The 15,806-nt window shown below is 39.1% G+C and overlaps 1 protein-coding gene across 2 annotated transcripts in view; it reads right to left on the reverse strand.

The window, feature by feature from the left end:
• Positions 1-15,806, reverse strand: part of LOC149248853 (uncharacterized) — a 41,531-nt gene that overhangs the window by 4,697 nt on the left and 21,028 nt on the right. For both annotated transcript variants that reach the window (XR_016266703.1, XM_089458566.1), the window contains exons 7-11: positions 15,474-15,761; positions 15,088-15,297; positions 14,902-14,986; positions 13,906-14,035; positions 12,823-13,254 (exon numbers count right to left, since the gene is read on the reverse strand). Coding sequence is in view for 1 of the 2 variants with exons in the window: in XM_089458566.1 (XP_089314692.1) it covers positions 12,823-13,254; positions 13,906-13,953 (480 nt within the window). In the remaining variant the exon portion in view is untranslated. The remainder of the gene's footprint in view (positions 1-12,822; positions 13,255-13,905; positions 14,036-14,901; positions 14,987-15,087; positions 15,298-15,473; positions 15,762-15,806) is intronic.

The following is a 15,806-nucleotide window of genomic DNA, read 5'->3' on the forward strand; positions in this document are numbered from 1 at the left end:
TACAAATACTTTTCCTTCAATTCTGCAATTTGTTTCTCAAAATGCACAGATCGGCTGTTGCTCATGATCTATGAGCAAACTTCCATAAACCCATATTTCCACTCAATCCATCAACCCTCTGCTTTGTTCCTTCTCCTCTGCTTTAGTTCACCCTTAAAATGTTTTAACCTCACAAAGGACAAGCACATACACAAGACTTGTGTATACACCAGCGGCCCTAATCTTAGGAATACACCAGCAAAACTAGCTTCTCCTTTAGGGTCTCAGCCCTTCCCTCCAAATCTGAACTGAGGCTTCACAAAATCAAATTACTTGATAGAGAAACATGGTTGCGACATCACTAGAATAGCCCCAATCTAAGACCTGCAACTTCTGTCCTAAACTCTTTAGGACAACCCTCCATCACTTGGCATTGGATCAATCACGGGAGCCAAATCAACCATACCTTTCCTAAGATGCCTTGTTGTACCATCTTAGAGTCGTGTTATGCATTTCTCTGATTTTTCCGGCCTCTTTTAGGGCACCTATTCCAGCTACACGTGTGCCCCAAAATCGGCCTCTAATACTCTTTGTACCAGTGCCAAAACCCCTCTCACAAACCCCTTTTATCTTTGTGTTGATGTCTTTCCTTGTGCAACCCAACTCCTACATTAGATCAGCTATCTCGGCCTTCTCTGCAGCCAAATCTATGAGGATTTTGTACCAACATATGTAAAGATCTACACTTCCAATTTCGACCTACAAATCTCCTAACTCGTTCAGATCAGATCTTGGAAGAAGAACTCCAACCTTGGCCTCCTTCAGCTTCCAACTAACTCTTTTTGGTTTGCGGCTCTTCAGACTTGGCCCCCTCCTCATCATCGAATGCCCTTGATGTACAAACTCAGCCTTACTTGCAGCCCATGCTTAGCCTTCAACTTGGCCTTTCCTTAGACTACATCTCTCCTAGCCTCATGATCAAATGAGCTCCTCCCACTTGATTCTCTAGCCTTCCCTTAGGCCTCTGTAAATAGCTCTTCCTTAGGCCTCTTAAGAGCCCTCTAGGTCTTGGGGTTTTGTCCACTTAGACCTTGGGAAATATTAATTTTCCTTTTAATTTCTTTTTAGATTTTAAACCTCCCCCTCTACTTGGGTTCTTTGCCCACAAAGCCTTTTGTGACCAAACTTCTCACAAACCCAACTCCTAGGCTTGTGGAGTACCTCCCAAGCTACACAATTCAACAGAATTCCCATCCTGCCTCGTCACCAAACTAGTCAAGACCACATCTCCATGTTCTTTGTTGAACCTTTTGTTCCATGTCTAGCCAACTCACTTGGCAACACTACTGCTTTTTGCAAGTCTCACAACTCCCTCCTAGAGCTGACACTTGTGCACACTTTGATCTAGCTTCCCTTCAAAGTAGCTCTCATACCATGTTGGAATTTCCATGCACCCTAGGTTTGGTCTATGCCCTAGCTAGGAACACAAACACACTAGTAGCTCCCAACATTAAACGACTTTTCACAACAGAATATAATAGTAAACATATCAATAACAATACACAATATTTATGGCCCAAAGCACATTCCTTATGAGTCTTTTAATAAGAAAACCTTAGGGCTCCTGTACCAAGAATCATGACCCTTTACAAACCCCAATGTAAAGCTAATATACACAGTCAATCCTTTGACCAATCCAACTAGGGTTGAGGCCTAGTCCATCAGACTCTCATTTGCCCAACAAATAAATACAATCAGTTGTCCTTCGCCTACAAAAATACAACTAGCAAGAACTTGACTCGCCTTGGCTTGTTCCTTTAGCCCACAGTCATCATACAAGCCTTGTTGTACCTTTTTTCAGCCCTAACAATCCTTCGGTAAGCCTCCAACCTCTATCAACTCTCCTTTGTTGCTTAAGCCAAGCCTAAACCTACTGTGAGCGCCCTTCTTCAACAGCAGCTTGCTCCTTTAGGCCTTAGCCTTGCCCTAACTAGGTTGCGGCCAACTCTAACACCACTTGTAGCCTTCCACAACAGCCATGGCCTCCTTTGTTTTGTCCCAAGCCTACACCACTTGTAGCCTTCCACAATAGCCATGGCCTCCTTTGTTTTGTCCCAAGCCTAAGGTTCTAGGCTGCAGCCCTACCCTAAAAGACCTCCCTTAGCCCTCACTGTTGCTACAGCAACACTAACCAACTTCCTTTTCAACTTGGCCTACCCTTATTAGTTATGGTCTGCATCAACCTCAATCTCGACCTCCTTCCTAAACACTCGGCACTTCCTGCAACCTTTTCTCAGTCTTTAGCCCTCAGTTCTAGGTCTACAACGCTCTTCTTTCTATCCAGACCAACAACAAAACTCGACTTTCTTGATCAGACTTTGGCCATATTTATATTTGTTATACCAACCCTCAAACTAGGGCACGGTCCTCCTAATCTAGTTAGAACAAACTTCATATCAATTGCTCCAACTACGACCTACTCCTTTACTAACCAGAACACAAACTCAGCCTCCTTTTATGCTTGTTACTTCTTCTCTAGGGTTGCTTACAACTCCTTTGCTTGCCTAGGCTAAGTCCTTCTAGCGTCCTCTCTTACAAGTGAAGTCCTCCTCACTTGTGATACTAAGTTTCTCCATTGGCTTATATTTATACTCTTTCCATAGGTGACTTAGGAGCCCTCTTTGTCATTCCAGAGAGCACACTTCACCACTCAACAACAAAAATTAAACTGTGTCAAACACCTCATATGCACATGGCTCCACTATTCGATGTGCAACTCTACAACCCAATGAAGAAATTATCTCGCCATCCACACAAAGCTATCTCGTCCAAGCCATAGCACTGCTTACCAAGGCACTTGAACTATCTCAACATACTTTGACATATCAGCAACCTGCCACACAACATACTATTGTACATCGAGTTCTCCACCGATCCACGAGACTTGGCATCTTGCCTCGTCACCAAAGTAGTAAATACCACATCTCCATGTTCTCTATTGAACCTTTTGTTCCATGTCTAGCTAACTCACTTGGCAACATTGTTGCTTTCTGCAACAGTCTCACAGCTCCCTCCTAGAGCTAACACCTGTGCACACTCTAATCTAGTTGCCCTTCAAAGTAGCTCTAATACCATGTTGGAATTTCCACGCACCCATAGGTTTGGTCTATGCCCTAACTAGGAACACAAACACACTAGAAGTGCCCAACAATAGCAACTTTGCATAGCAGAATATAATAGCAAACAGATCAATGATAGTACACGATATTTATAGCCCAAAACGCGTTCATTATTAGTCCTTCAATAAGAAAACATTAGGGCTCCCATACCAGGGATCATGGCCCTTGACAAACCCCAGTACAAAGCTAATATACACAGTCAATCCTTTGACCAATCTAACTAGGGTTGAGGCTTAGTCCATCCCAACAAATAAATACAATCAATTGTCCTTCGCCTACAAAAATACAACCAGTAAGAACTTGAGTCACCTACGCTTGTTCCTTTAACACATAGTCATCATAAAAGCCTTGTTGTACCTTTCTATCAGCCCTACCAGTCCTTTGGTAGGCCTCCAACCTCTGTCAGCCCTATCCAGATCTTTGCCAGTTCTATCCAGACTTCTGCCAGCTCTATCCAGACTTCTGTCAGCTCTCATTTCCTGTTCTAGCCAACCCTAAACCTACTACAAGTGCCCTTCTTCAACAACGGCTTGTTCCTTTAGGCTTCGGCCTTGCCCTAACCAAGTTGCAGCCAGTTCTAACACCACTTGCATCCTTCTACAACAACCTTGGCCTCCTTTGTTTTGTTCTCGACTTAGGGTTCTAGGCTGCAACCTTTCCTAACAAGCCTCCCTTAACCCTCACTGCTGCCACAACAACACTAACCAACCTCCTTTTCAACTTGTCCTGCCCTTATTTTCTACAACCTGCATCAACCTTAGTCTCAGCCTCCTTCCTAAACACTCAGCCCTTCATGTAGCCTTCTTTCGCAATCTTCAACCCTTGGTTCTAGTTTTGCGTCCCTCTTCTTGCTATCCATACCAACAACAAAACTTGACTCTCTTGATCAGACTTCGGCCCTCCTCAAATTTACTATACAAGCACTCAAACTAGGGCTTGATCCTCCTTATCTAGCTAGAACAAACCTCTGATCACTTGCTCCAGCTGCGGCCTACTCCTTTACTAACCATAACACAAACTCGGCCTCCTCCTATGCTTGTTGTTGCTTCTCTAGGGTTGCTTGCCCCTCCTTTGATTGCCTAGGCTAAGTCCTTCTAGCCTCCTCTCTTACAAGTGAAGTCCTCCTCACTTGTGATACTAAACCTATCCATTGGCTTATATTTATACTTTTCCCTTAGGTGACTTAGGAACCCTCTTTGTCCTTCAAGAGAACCCACTTCACCACTCAACAACAAATTAGAATATAAAATTACCTTCCATGGGTTCCAAGCCCATTCCTTTGGATCAAAACCCCAAACTTTGGGTGTCTTGCCCACAAGCTCTCTTTTTGTGTGTTTTCTCCACTCGGAAAGGTTTTTTTTGGGAGTTTTCTCCACTCAGAAATACCTTTCGAGCAACCCAAGGGGTTATGACAGGATATGAAGCAAAGATGACTGAAAATGTGGGAGAAGCTAGGCACTCGTGGTGGAAGGCAACTTAGAAGATAGATGGCCCTTATCTAGATCTTCCTAAATTCCGGTTTGGAAACTTGCTAAAGATTTGGAACTACAATGTCATTTGGGATGTTAATGGCCGCAATATGTGTTACTAACCTTAAACATAGCATTGTTTCTCTTATGGAGCATGAAAATGAATTATGTTGGACGAGGAATGTCACTATAGGGGTTATGACCACAAAGTTAGGATATGAAGCGAAGATGAGTGAAAATGTGGCAAAAGCTAGGCACTGGTTGTGGAAGGCAGAAGATAGAAGGCCCTTATCTAGACTTTCCTATGGATGCCATTGACAAATAAAATTATGATGTGAGATAACGATTAAAAATGAAGTTGGAATGGAAGTCGGGTGTGCTTCTGTAAAAATGACATTGTATTATGAGACCCTATACCACCTCTTTCTTCAATGTTATTTTGCAGAGGTTGTTTAAAAAGAGGTGCTCCAACCCTTCAAAGTACAAGGTCAGTGGTCTCAATCTACATTTTTGGAGAGAATTGAAGATTGAATAGTGGATGAAGCTACATCTTTCATAAGGGAGAGTTTATGTCGAGTGTGGTCTCAATCTACATTTTTGGAGAGAATTGAAGATTGAATAGTGGATGAAGCTACATCTTTCATAAGGGAGAGTTTATGTCGAGTGTGGTCTACATTTTTGGAGAGAATTGAAGATTGAATAGTGGATGAACACATCTTTCATAAGGGAGAGTTTATGTTGAGTGTGGTCTCAATCTACATTTTTGGAGAGAATTGAATATTGAAAAGTGGATGAAGCTACATCTTTCATAAGGGAGAGTTGATGTCGAGTGTGCTTCTGTAAAAATGACAATGAATTATGAGACCATATACCACCTCTTTCTTCAATGTTATTTTGCAAAGGTTATTTAAAAAGAGGTGCTCCAACCCTTCAAAGTAGTAAAAATGACAATGAATTATGAGACCATATACCACCTCTTTCTTCAATGTTATTTTGCAAAGGTTATTTAAAAAGAGGTGCTCCAACCCTTCAAAGTACAAGGTCAGTGGTCTCAATCTACATTTTTGGAAAGAATTGAAGATTGAATAGTGGATGAAGCTACATCTTTCATAAGGGAGAGTTTATGACATCCAGGGTATTTGGTTGAACTCGAAATAAGACTATTTTTTATGAGAAAGTGGTTGAACTCGAAATAAGACTATTTTTTATGAGAAAGTGGATGGTATTGAACATCTCACCCCAGTCAGAATTTCCTTTAAGGGAAGGAAGAAATACATCTTTCATAAGGGAGAGTTTATGACATCTAGGGTATTTGGTTGAACTCGAAATAAGACTATTTTTTATGAGAAAGTGGATGGTATTGAACATCTCACCCCAGGTCAAAATTTCCTTAAGGGAAGGAAGAAATCCCTAAAAACGTAGGAGGAATCTCCAAATGCCCAAAATAGATCTTACCAACCCATGAGGTTATCTTGACAAAGTCTGCCAAGGTACTGCAGTACAAGCGAGTGTAGATTGAAAGCTCTTTGTTTTCTCAAGAATACGTGTTCTCTCTAAAATATGGAGCATGTTAGTTTTTGTAGCATCGGATGTGTTCTAGTCACGAAACTTGGTGGAGAGGCTAGAATACATGAGATCTCCATAACCCATAAATCATTTCTGAAAATGAGATGGCTTAATCAGATTATTAATTTACTTTTTAATGTTTCCTAAGTCCTAAACTTAGGAAAAATGGTTAATTAATCTGAATTAATTAAGTCAAGGTGAGAATTCTCTAGAAACTCACACGGATCGATCCAGAAATGATCTAAGTCATCGATTAAGATATAATCTTGGTCGTTGGAGTCCCAACAGGAAGATATAAGAAGGGATCAATGTGGTGATGGAGAGGAGACACTTGAGCAGTAGTTCCTTGTGCAGATCGAGCTAGCAGCGGTAGAGTTCAAGCCAGAGAGGGACGCAGTGTCAGTGAGGGGCAGGGACACTGATCCAGAGGAAGATTTCCAGATCCGGAGAGGCAGTAGCAAGAGGCCGAGTTATCTAGGAACGCGTGAGTGTGTAGGAAGGCGCATGCAGGAATGTCTTTGCCAAATTTTCTTGTTGTGGATTGCCAGTTTTTGACATCCAGATTATACTCAGAATTTCATTGTTGCATAATAATAAAAACACTCAATGTTGCACCGGTTTTCCCACATTGGGTTTTTCCTAGGGACATTGTCCAAAAATAACTATATAAAATTTATGTGTGTGTCCAAAAATAACTATGTAAAATTTATGTGTGCGCTAGATTTTCTCAGTTTCCAACGCTATTTTCTTCCACAGTTTATTTGTGAAATCAATGTGAATTATTTGGTATTTGCCATAGCTAACAACAGACAAATTGTTAAATAAATTAACAATTAGAAAGATAATTTTCAGTTGCTAAGATAGATGAAATTTTCACATGGTATCAGAGTGTGAGTGATCAGTCGGGAAGCTCAAAAGCGGAGGAGGTAATTAAGTTGTTCAGTGGGAGCAGCAGGCCGAAATTCTCAGAAGTTGCGTAGTACCCAGACAGGCAGGCCAAATTACTGGGGCTAGGGTTCAATTTTCAGTTGCAGGTTTGCAGAAAAGTTGAGCTGCCCGGGATAGTGATTCCAGCAATCAGAGGGAGCAGCAACAGCTCAAATTTTCACTTACTGGGGCTAGGGTTCGATTTTCAGTTGCAGGTTTGCAGAAAAGTTGAGTTGCCCGGGATAGTGATTCCAGCGATCAGAGGGAGCAGCAACAGCTCAGATTTTCACTAAGCAAATTCCTGCTTGGATACAAAGGGTTTTGCAGCAGTTTGCAGTTGCAAAATCAGCATCAGGTGGAAGAGAAAAGCACACACAGCAGAGGTAAGATTTCTCTTAGGGAACTTCAAGTTTCAGAAGATTGATTTTCCCAGTTGCAGATTGGCAGTCGCTGTGAGCAAATCTTCTCACTCTAGAAGGAAGTGCGAGTAGCAGATTCAACAGCCAAGCAAAGGAAGAGGGATATTTCCAAATCTAGCCTCTAGTTTTGAGTTTCCAAATTTTGTAGCTCTGCAGGGATGTTCATACGAGATTGCCAAAGGAGGTTGTGCAACCAAAATGCAGATATGGGGAGCAGATCGACTTCCAGTTGTCGGAGGCAGGCAGATGCCAGAGGAAGTGCAAGTTGCAAAGAAAGGAAGGGTCCCAGCCAGGGACTAGGCTTGAAAGGAGATATTGGAGCACCAGATCCAAGAGGAGTATAAGACTCCAGTCTGCCATAATGGGCAGGGTCCAATGCAGTTGCAACAAGGATAAGGAGATCAGTGAGATCAATTCTGGATTGTTGCAGTGGGACCATCACCTTTGCTACAGGAGCCCACAATATCATAGTAGCAGGTTCAGTGTCAGCAAATGCAATCTGTCATTAGACAATTGCAAATCTAGTTGCAGTCAGTACCTGGGAGACAGTTGCAGAGCTAGATGCAGTGACAAAGGCAGTGTGAATTGCCTAGTTGCAGTATGTAGGTGCAGTTCCAGCCATAAGGTTCATAGCGCAGAACTTCGCAGTCCAGTTTCTAGTGTGAGTTGCCAGGACGGAGCAGGGAGATGGAGACTCATAGGGAGTCTAGTTTCAGAAGGAGAAACCCTATGGAAGCTAGTACTTCAGTATCTGGGGAGATTAAACTTATTATTGCAATAGTTGCAACAGCAATGTGGAAGCAGCAGTAGCAGCAACAGTATGAATAGATCAATTTTTTCCATGATGGAAGCCATACCTCCAAGAGTGAGGTGGGGTGACATCGATGTTTTTAAAACTGGAACTGATGACCGGACCGGTCCACCTAATGAACAGGTTTACCAACCAGAAACAGTCTAACCGGGACTGGTTTGGTCTAAACAAACCGGTTTTAGAAAAATAAATTAAATAATTAACTTTTAATGAAAAAAACTATTTTTAAGATTTAAAACCATGATTCCAAGCCAATAGAGACAAAATATGCAAAGATTGCTCATTTATATACCATGTAAAGGTGAATATTATCAAAATGGCACCGAGTGCAATACATATCATCGACAAAATACATAAGCAATGAGGCTCTAAACGGTCTCTAGAGTGCAAAAACAAAGCCTACAAACAATGGGGCCAGTGGCCTACTACAAGACTCAAGTCTACATATATGATAATAGTGATCAACATTATCACTTGAAACTTCTCATGAGACTCGTGATCAAACTCAGTTGGATGAGTCTCGACTCCCAAACTTTGCAGTCACAAACTTCTCTATTGGTTCAGTGACTTGAGTCTCAAACTTCTGAAGCTATTCTGCCCTAATATGCCCTATTATTTCATTTGGTGCTCCACATGGCTTTACATGGCCTCCTATCCCAACCAAGTGTTGCTTGAACCTGTTAATATCCCCTCCTTCAATGGATTTTTGGCAATATTTGCAGATCATTTTGCCATCAATCCTATCACAATGAGCCGATGCAATATCTCTGGCTTTTGGAGGCATGATGACTACTACTTAGCTTAAACTCTGTTGTTCCACTACTCCAAGAAAACTCAACACTCTCCAAGCTCCTAAGCAAAGTCACAAACACTCCAAATGAGATGTGTGAGACAAATGAGAGGGAGAAGAGCATCTTAAAAGCTTGGAGAGGGTGTTTTTGAAGGGAAATGACCCTTACTTTCCCTCCAAAAACCCTAAACCACCTTGGATAAGCTGTTGTGTGGGTCCTCCGCGAGTATGGTAAGTAACCAGCCGGTTTGACCACAAACTGGCGGGTTCTGTCCTAAACCAGCCCGTTAGGACCGGTTAGGGCCCATTTCTCGCCATCCAGCCTCCTAAATCAGGTTTTTGCTCTGGTTCCAACCGGTGGGCCTGCTAACCGGCCGGTTAGACCAGTAACCAGTTAGCTAGGCCGGTTTTTAAAACTATGGGCGACATGGAGTTGTAGTCTAGAACTGCAAAGATTGGGCAAGATCCTTGAGGTGTCCTCCTCATGGATCATTACCTTGCTACGAGGGCCTACAATATTCAGTAGCAAGATGGATCAATGTCAGTGATGAAGCCAAATTCCTAGTGATAGTTGCAGACTAGTGGCAGTCAAATTCTGAGGAGCACAGTGCAGTGTTGACAATAGAGCAGGTGTCTCAGTGCAGAGTTAGCAGCATCACAGATTCTTCAGTGACAGTGCAGAGGCTAGTAGCAGTCATGACTCAGAAGACAGATGTATCATACTAAACACAATTGATTCAGTATTTTGGATGCTTCTCAGTTACAGTAGTTGCAGTTGCAACAACAACAGATGAGAGGAAGTTGCAGTGCAGATGCAGGGTTGGCAGCTGTATGGCAGTGTCAACAGCTGCACGGATGCAACATCCATTGCGCAGTAGTTGGTGGGCAATATGGCCAGACATCAGCAGTGTGACAAGAGATGGTACAGAGACAGGGTGTTGTGGCAAGATGTGCAACACTAGAACACAGTGCTCACTAAGAGGGAGTGTTAGTTTTTGTAGCATTGGATGTGTTCTAGTCACGAAACTTGGTTAAGAGGCTAGAATACATGAAATCTCCATAACCCAAAAATCGTTTCTAGAAATTCCACCTAAAGATGGCTTAATTAGATTATTAAGCTACTTTTAATGTTTCATGAGTCTAAACTTAGGAAAACTAGTTAATTAATCATTATTAATTAAGTCAAGGTAACAATTCTCTAAAATCTCACACCACATCGATCCATAAATGATCTGAGCCATTGGAGTCCCAACAAGATGATATAAGAAGGGATCCATGAGGTGATGGAGAGGAGACACTTGAGCAGCGGTTCCTTGTGCAGATCGAGTTAGCAACAGTAGAGTTCGAGCCAGAGAGGTATGCAGTGTCAATGAGGGGTAGGGACAGTGTTCCAAAAGAAGATTTTGGATTTGGGGAGGCAACAGCATGAGGCTGAGTTATTCCTAGGAATGCGAGTGCGGGAACGCGAGTTCAGGCAGCGCAAGTGTCGGGGTTGCTTAGGGAATATCTTTGCCAAATTTTCTTGTTGTGGATTGTCAATTTTCAGCATCTAGAATTTCGTTGTTGCATAATAATAAAAACCCTCACTGTTGCACCAATTTCTCCACATTGGGTTTTTCCAAGGACATTTGTCCAAAAATAAATGTGTAAAATTTGTGTGCGCTAGATTTTCTTTGTGCGGTGATAAATGAAATTTTCATAGAGCAAGGATCAGAATGAATAACTAAACAAAATTTTATGCTTTATGGCTTTTGTTAAAAGCAGTAGCAAACCATAAGGTGTGAAAAGGCTTCAGATACTTGGAGACTCCAAAATTATTTTAGAGTGGGGTAAGTAGCAGACATAACCTTCAAAATTTGTGTCCAAGTCCCACCATGAGCAGAATTCATTTTTTGAAAAGTAATTTGAATGAAATCTTCATTCGTATATATAGGGAATTCAGCCAAAATGTTGATATTTTATGAAAAGGCTTCACTTGGAACTCCAAAATTATTTTAGAGTGGGGTAAGTGGCAGACCTTCAAAATTTCTGTCCAAGTCCCACCATGAGTACAATTCATTGTTTGAAAAGTAATTTGAATGAAATCTTCATTCGTATATATAGGGAATTCAGCCAAAATGTTGATATTTTATCAAAAGAGAATTCAATGTTTGAAAAATAATCTGTATGAAATGTTCATTCGTATATATAAGGAATTCAGCCAAAATGTTGATATTTTATCTAAAGAGGCTATCTCAATTCTAGAAGGAACATTTATCAAACAAGAGATAAAGGACAACATTCCCTTGCCTTTCTAGGGATACATAAAATTCTCTTTTGATGTTTTCTTAGGTTTAGTTTGCTTAAGGTCGTTCAAGGATGAAAACTAGAATGTTCTTATGTTAGACCTATTTGGAGTAGTCGAAAGTTAAGCAATAATTCTCTTTTAATGTTCTCTTAGGTTTAGTTTGCTTAAGGTCATTCAAGGATGAAAACTAGAATGTTTTTATGTTAGCTCTATTTGGAGTAGTCGAAAATTATGTTAGCTCTATTTGGAGTAGTCGAAAATTAAGCAATAGCATGGTCGAAAATTGGGTTTTAAAAGGGTAAGATTGTTTTGAATGGGGTAGTTGAGTGGAACATAGGTGAATAGCTAGTTGAAGTACAAAAAATTCTTTTTTGATGTTATTTTATGTTTATGTTGATTAAGGTCATTCAAGGATGAAAACTAGAATATGCTTAAGGTCATTCAAGGATGAAAACTAGAATATTATTGTATCAGCTCAGTTTGGACTAGTCAGTAGTTAAGCAATGGTGTGGTTGAAAACTTGGTTGAAAAAGGGTGAGATTGTAAATTCTCCTAATGGGGGTAATTGAGTGGAACATGGGGGTAATTGAGTGGAACATGAGAGGAAAAGCTAGTCGAAGTGTATTTGATTTCTTCTCTGAAATATTAATAAAATTATTTATTTGCAGAAAGGTGGTTGAAAATTTTGGTTTAAAAAGGGTGAGATTGTAAATTCTCCTTATGGGGGTAATTGAGTGGAACATGGGACGAAAAGCTAGTCGAAGTGTATTTGATTTCTTCTCTGAAATATTAATAAAATTATTTATTTGCAGAAAGGAAATGATTTTTTTGCAGAAAGGATAAGAAAAGAAATAGGGTTAGAAATTTTATTTTAATCATCCATATCGACGAACTCTACTCAATTCTAGGCAATTTTTGTTAATGCATAGAGATTCCAATTATTATCTTTTACCCACATTGCCTCTAAATTTAAACAAACACACATGATATAATATATTGGTATAGACAGTGACAGTCAGTAGATGAGGAGGCAAAAATACTTCTTTTTTTTGGGATTTTTGACAGGATGATCGACAGAACAGCATTTTTTTGGACTGTTTTGGGCTGAAAGTTTTGATCTTTCTCAGCCCAGTTTTTTAACCTTATTATGTTATGATGCTATATGTATTGAAATGCTTAAATGCATATACTTATATAACTTTTTATATATCTGTTCGGAGAAAATAATTATCAAACAATTAAAATGACATCGAACCATAAAATCATGTAACAGAAAATGAGTAAATTCCCCATACATAATTTTTATATATCTGGAGAAAATAATTATCAAACAATTAAAATGACATAGAACCATAAAATCATGTAACAGAAAATGAGTAAATTCCCCATACATACCTCCTTCACCTTCGGTTTGTTTTTAGCACTAAACCCAAAATATGGGTAGTTAAGGCCCACCTCCTTCACCTTTTCCTTCGCCTTTCTGTGTGTTTTTAGCACTAAACCCAAAATATAGGTAATTAAGGCCCACCTTAGTTTTGCCACCAACGGGCCACCAACGGAACCCAAAACAAGAACTATTCCCAAAGATAAAGAAAAAAATTCAGCAAAAATAAATAAATAAATACTAAACCACAAATTAGCATGGCCATGCTCACAAATACAAAAAAGCCACCAAGAAACAATAAAAAAAAAACACCAACGGTAAAAAAATACGAACAACAATAACAAAAAACAACAAAAATAACAAAAAGAAAATGAAGAAATAGAAATAACAGATAGACCCGGCTCTTCAACCCTAAAAAGGGTCCATGGCCAACCAAGATCACCCTGCACATCAAAATAGAAAATAGATAAGTATTAAATAGAGACTAAAATATTTGATAAGAGATCTTAGATATGTACAATCTTATGAGTAATCTTATGCAAGTACATCCTACCCCAACAATATATTTTAAACCAAGATTATTTCATAGCAGATCATAAATTTATTTTGCACAAAAATATAGCTCACCTTTGCCACTTCCTATGTAAATAAAAAATCAGAATCATTATATTTTAAACAAAGATTATTTCATAGCAGATCATAAATTGTTTTTCACAAAATTATAGCTCACCTTTGCCACATCCTATGTAAACAAAAAATCATAATAGGAAGCAGAACGATTATATTTTTCCTATTTAAACAACAAAAATGATTATTTCATAGCATATCATAAATTGTTTTTGCACAAAAATCATAAGAGGAAGCAGAACGATTATATTTTTCCAATGTAAACAACAAAAATCAGAACCATTATATTTTAAACAAAGATTATTTCATAGCATATCATAAATTGTTTTTGCACAAAAATATAGCTCACCTTTGCCACATCCTATGCAAACAACAAAAATTATAAGAGGAAGCAGAACGATTATATTTTAAATGGAAAATATTTTATAGCAGACCATAAATTGATTTTGGACAATAATATAACTCACCTTCGCCTCTACCTCTACATAATAGATTTTAGCAGTGACCCACTGCATAATATTGAAATTTACCAAACACACATGCAACGAATACACTTCTGCTTTTGCCCTCACCCACTTGATGGCTCCGCATCAAACCCTATATCCACAAAATATGACTCATTAGGACAAGCCTTAATTTCAACAACCATTCGACTCAGGGAAATCAAAGCATATAACAGTAAATAGATACCACTAGCCTAGATCCATCTTAACTCCGGATCTGCGGATCTACCAAGTGCTGAGAGGGATAGATCCATCTTAACTCCAGATCTACCAATCTACCAAGCGCTGAGGGATCAAATCTCTTGTTCACTCTAAAAGAGGTTTGCATCTCAAGAAATAAATTTGATCCCTCTTGGCGCTTGGTAGATCCGGAGTTGCCCTTAGTAGATTTGAAGTTAAGATGGATCTAGACTGGTTTAATTTCCTCCTTTAAATAGATTATATTCCACATGAATTGCATGGGTTCTCATAAACCCGGAGCTCAAAAACCACAGGTAACTTGACGAGTCAAGTTACCGTTATTATTTTAGTTTAAAATTATTTCTATTTTAACATAGTTTTTTTTAATTTATTTTAACCAAGTAAAAATGTTTAACATAGGTTTATTTTTATTTTTATTTGGCTGAGTAAAAATGTTTACAAGATATTACATTACGTTGCAACATCTCTACCAACATCTCTACCATATTAGGTTGGAGAGCGCCTTTCGACACAAAAATATATAATGAGAAGTCTTAAAAACGCCAAAAATATCACAAGAAATATCCAAAAAAAACACAAGAAATATCCAAAAAAAAAAAACAAATATCATGAGAAATATCCAAAATCAAGGAAAATCTATTGCAAAGACTAAAAATCACAAATCCTAAACAGAAAAGGAGGTAGAAGAAGCATTTTATTTGAATCGATGAATATTTATTCACATAACATACATTGGTTTTGAAGCAAAACAGAACTCACCATTTTCCTTTACGTCTACTCACTAGCCCACATCTCTCTCACACAGAGATTTCAATGGTTTCATCAGCAATCTACCTTCCTTTACCTGCAATACATTTCCTTAAAAATTTAAGGAAGCACATGATATAAAAATGTGACAACGAATGAGTCAAGTTCAACTAACATGAAACCATGCATGCAACATACCTCCTACTCCTTATCCTTCTCGCTCATTGTACCTGTAAAATATGCTTCATTCCTAAACCCACAATATGAGTCTTTGTCAATAAATGTAGAACTCGCCCTCGACCTGAACTTTGCTGCATTGCCCCATATCCCTCTCAAACAAGGATATTTGAGCAATGCCATCAATGCTTTTCCATCTACCTTTACCACCCCATTGCACTAATAAGATGTCTTCACCGCATAAACCCAACAAAAATGAAAACAAAAAAATATTAAATAGAGATTAGAAAATAATATGAGAAATATTAAAAAAAACACTAAAAGATATTATGAGAAATTCTAAACAAAAAACTTTTGAATAATAATATGTAAAAGTACATCATATGTAGAGATCAAAGTTCACAAACCAGGTATAGTTAAGAAGGGAGGAGAACCATTGTATTTAAACAAATACAATGGAGGATTTCATGGACGAACACACATGGTGCAAGTAAATACAATGGAGGATTTCATGGACGAACACACATGGTGCAAGTAAATACAACGGAGGATTTCATGGACGAACACACACGGGCCTTGCACCAGAGCATAACTCATCCTCTGCCTTTGCATTTGCTTTAGAGCGCCATATCTTTCTCAGACAAAACTATTCAGTGCTTTCATCAACGCTCCACCTCCCTTTACCTGCAATCACTCTAAATTTAAACGAACACACAAAATATTGTTATGATATAACAAAC

This window comes from Pinus tabuliformis, chromosome 7 (genome assembly GCF_031772625.1).
Source record: "Pinus tabuliformis cultivar Carrire ecotype Pingquan chromosome 7, CPIR1, whole genome shotgun sequence".
NCBI classification, from domain to species: Eukaryota; Viridiplantae; Streptophyta; class Pinopsida; order Pinales; family Pinaceae; genus Pinus; species Pinus tabuliformis.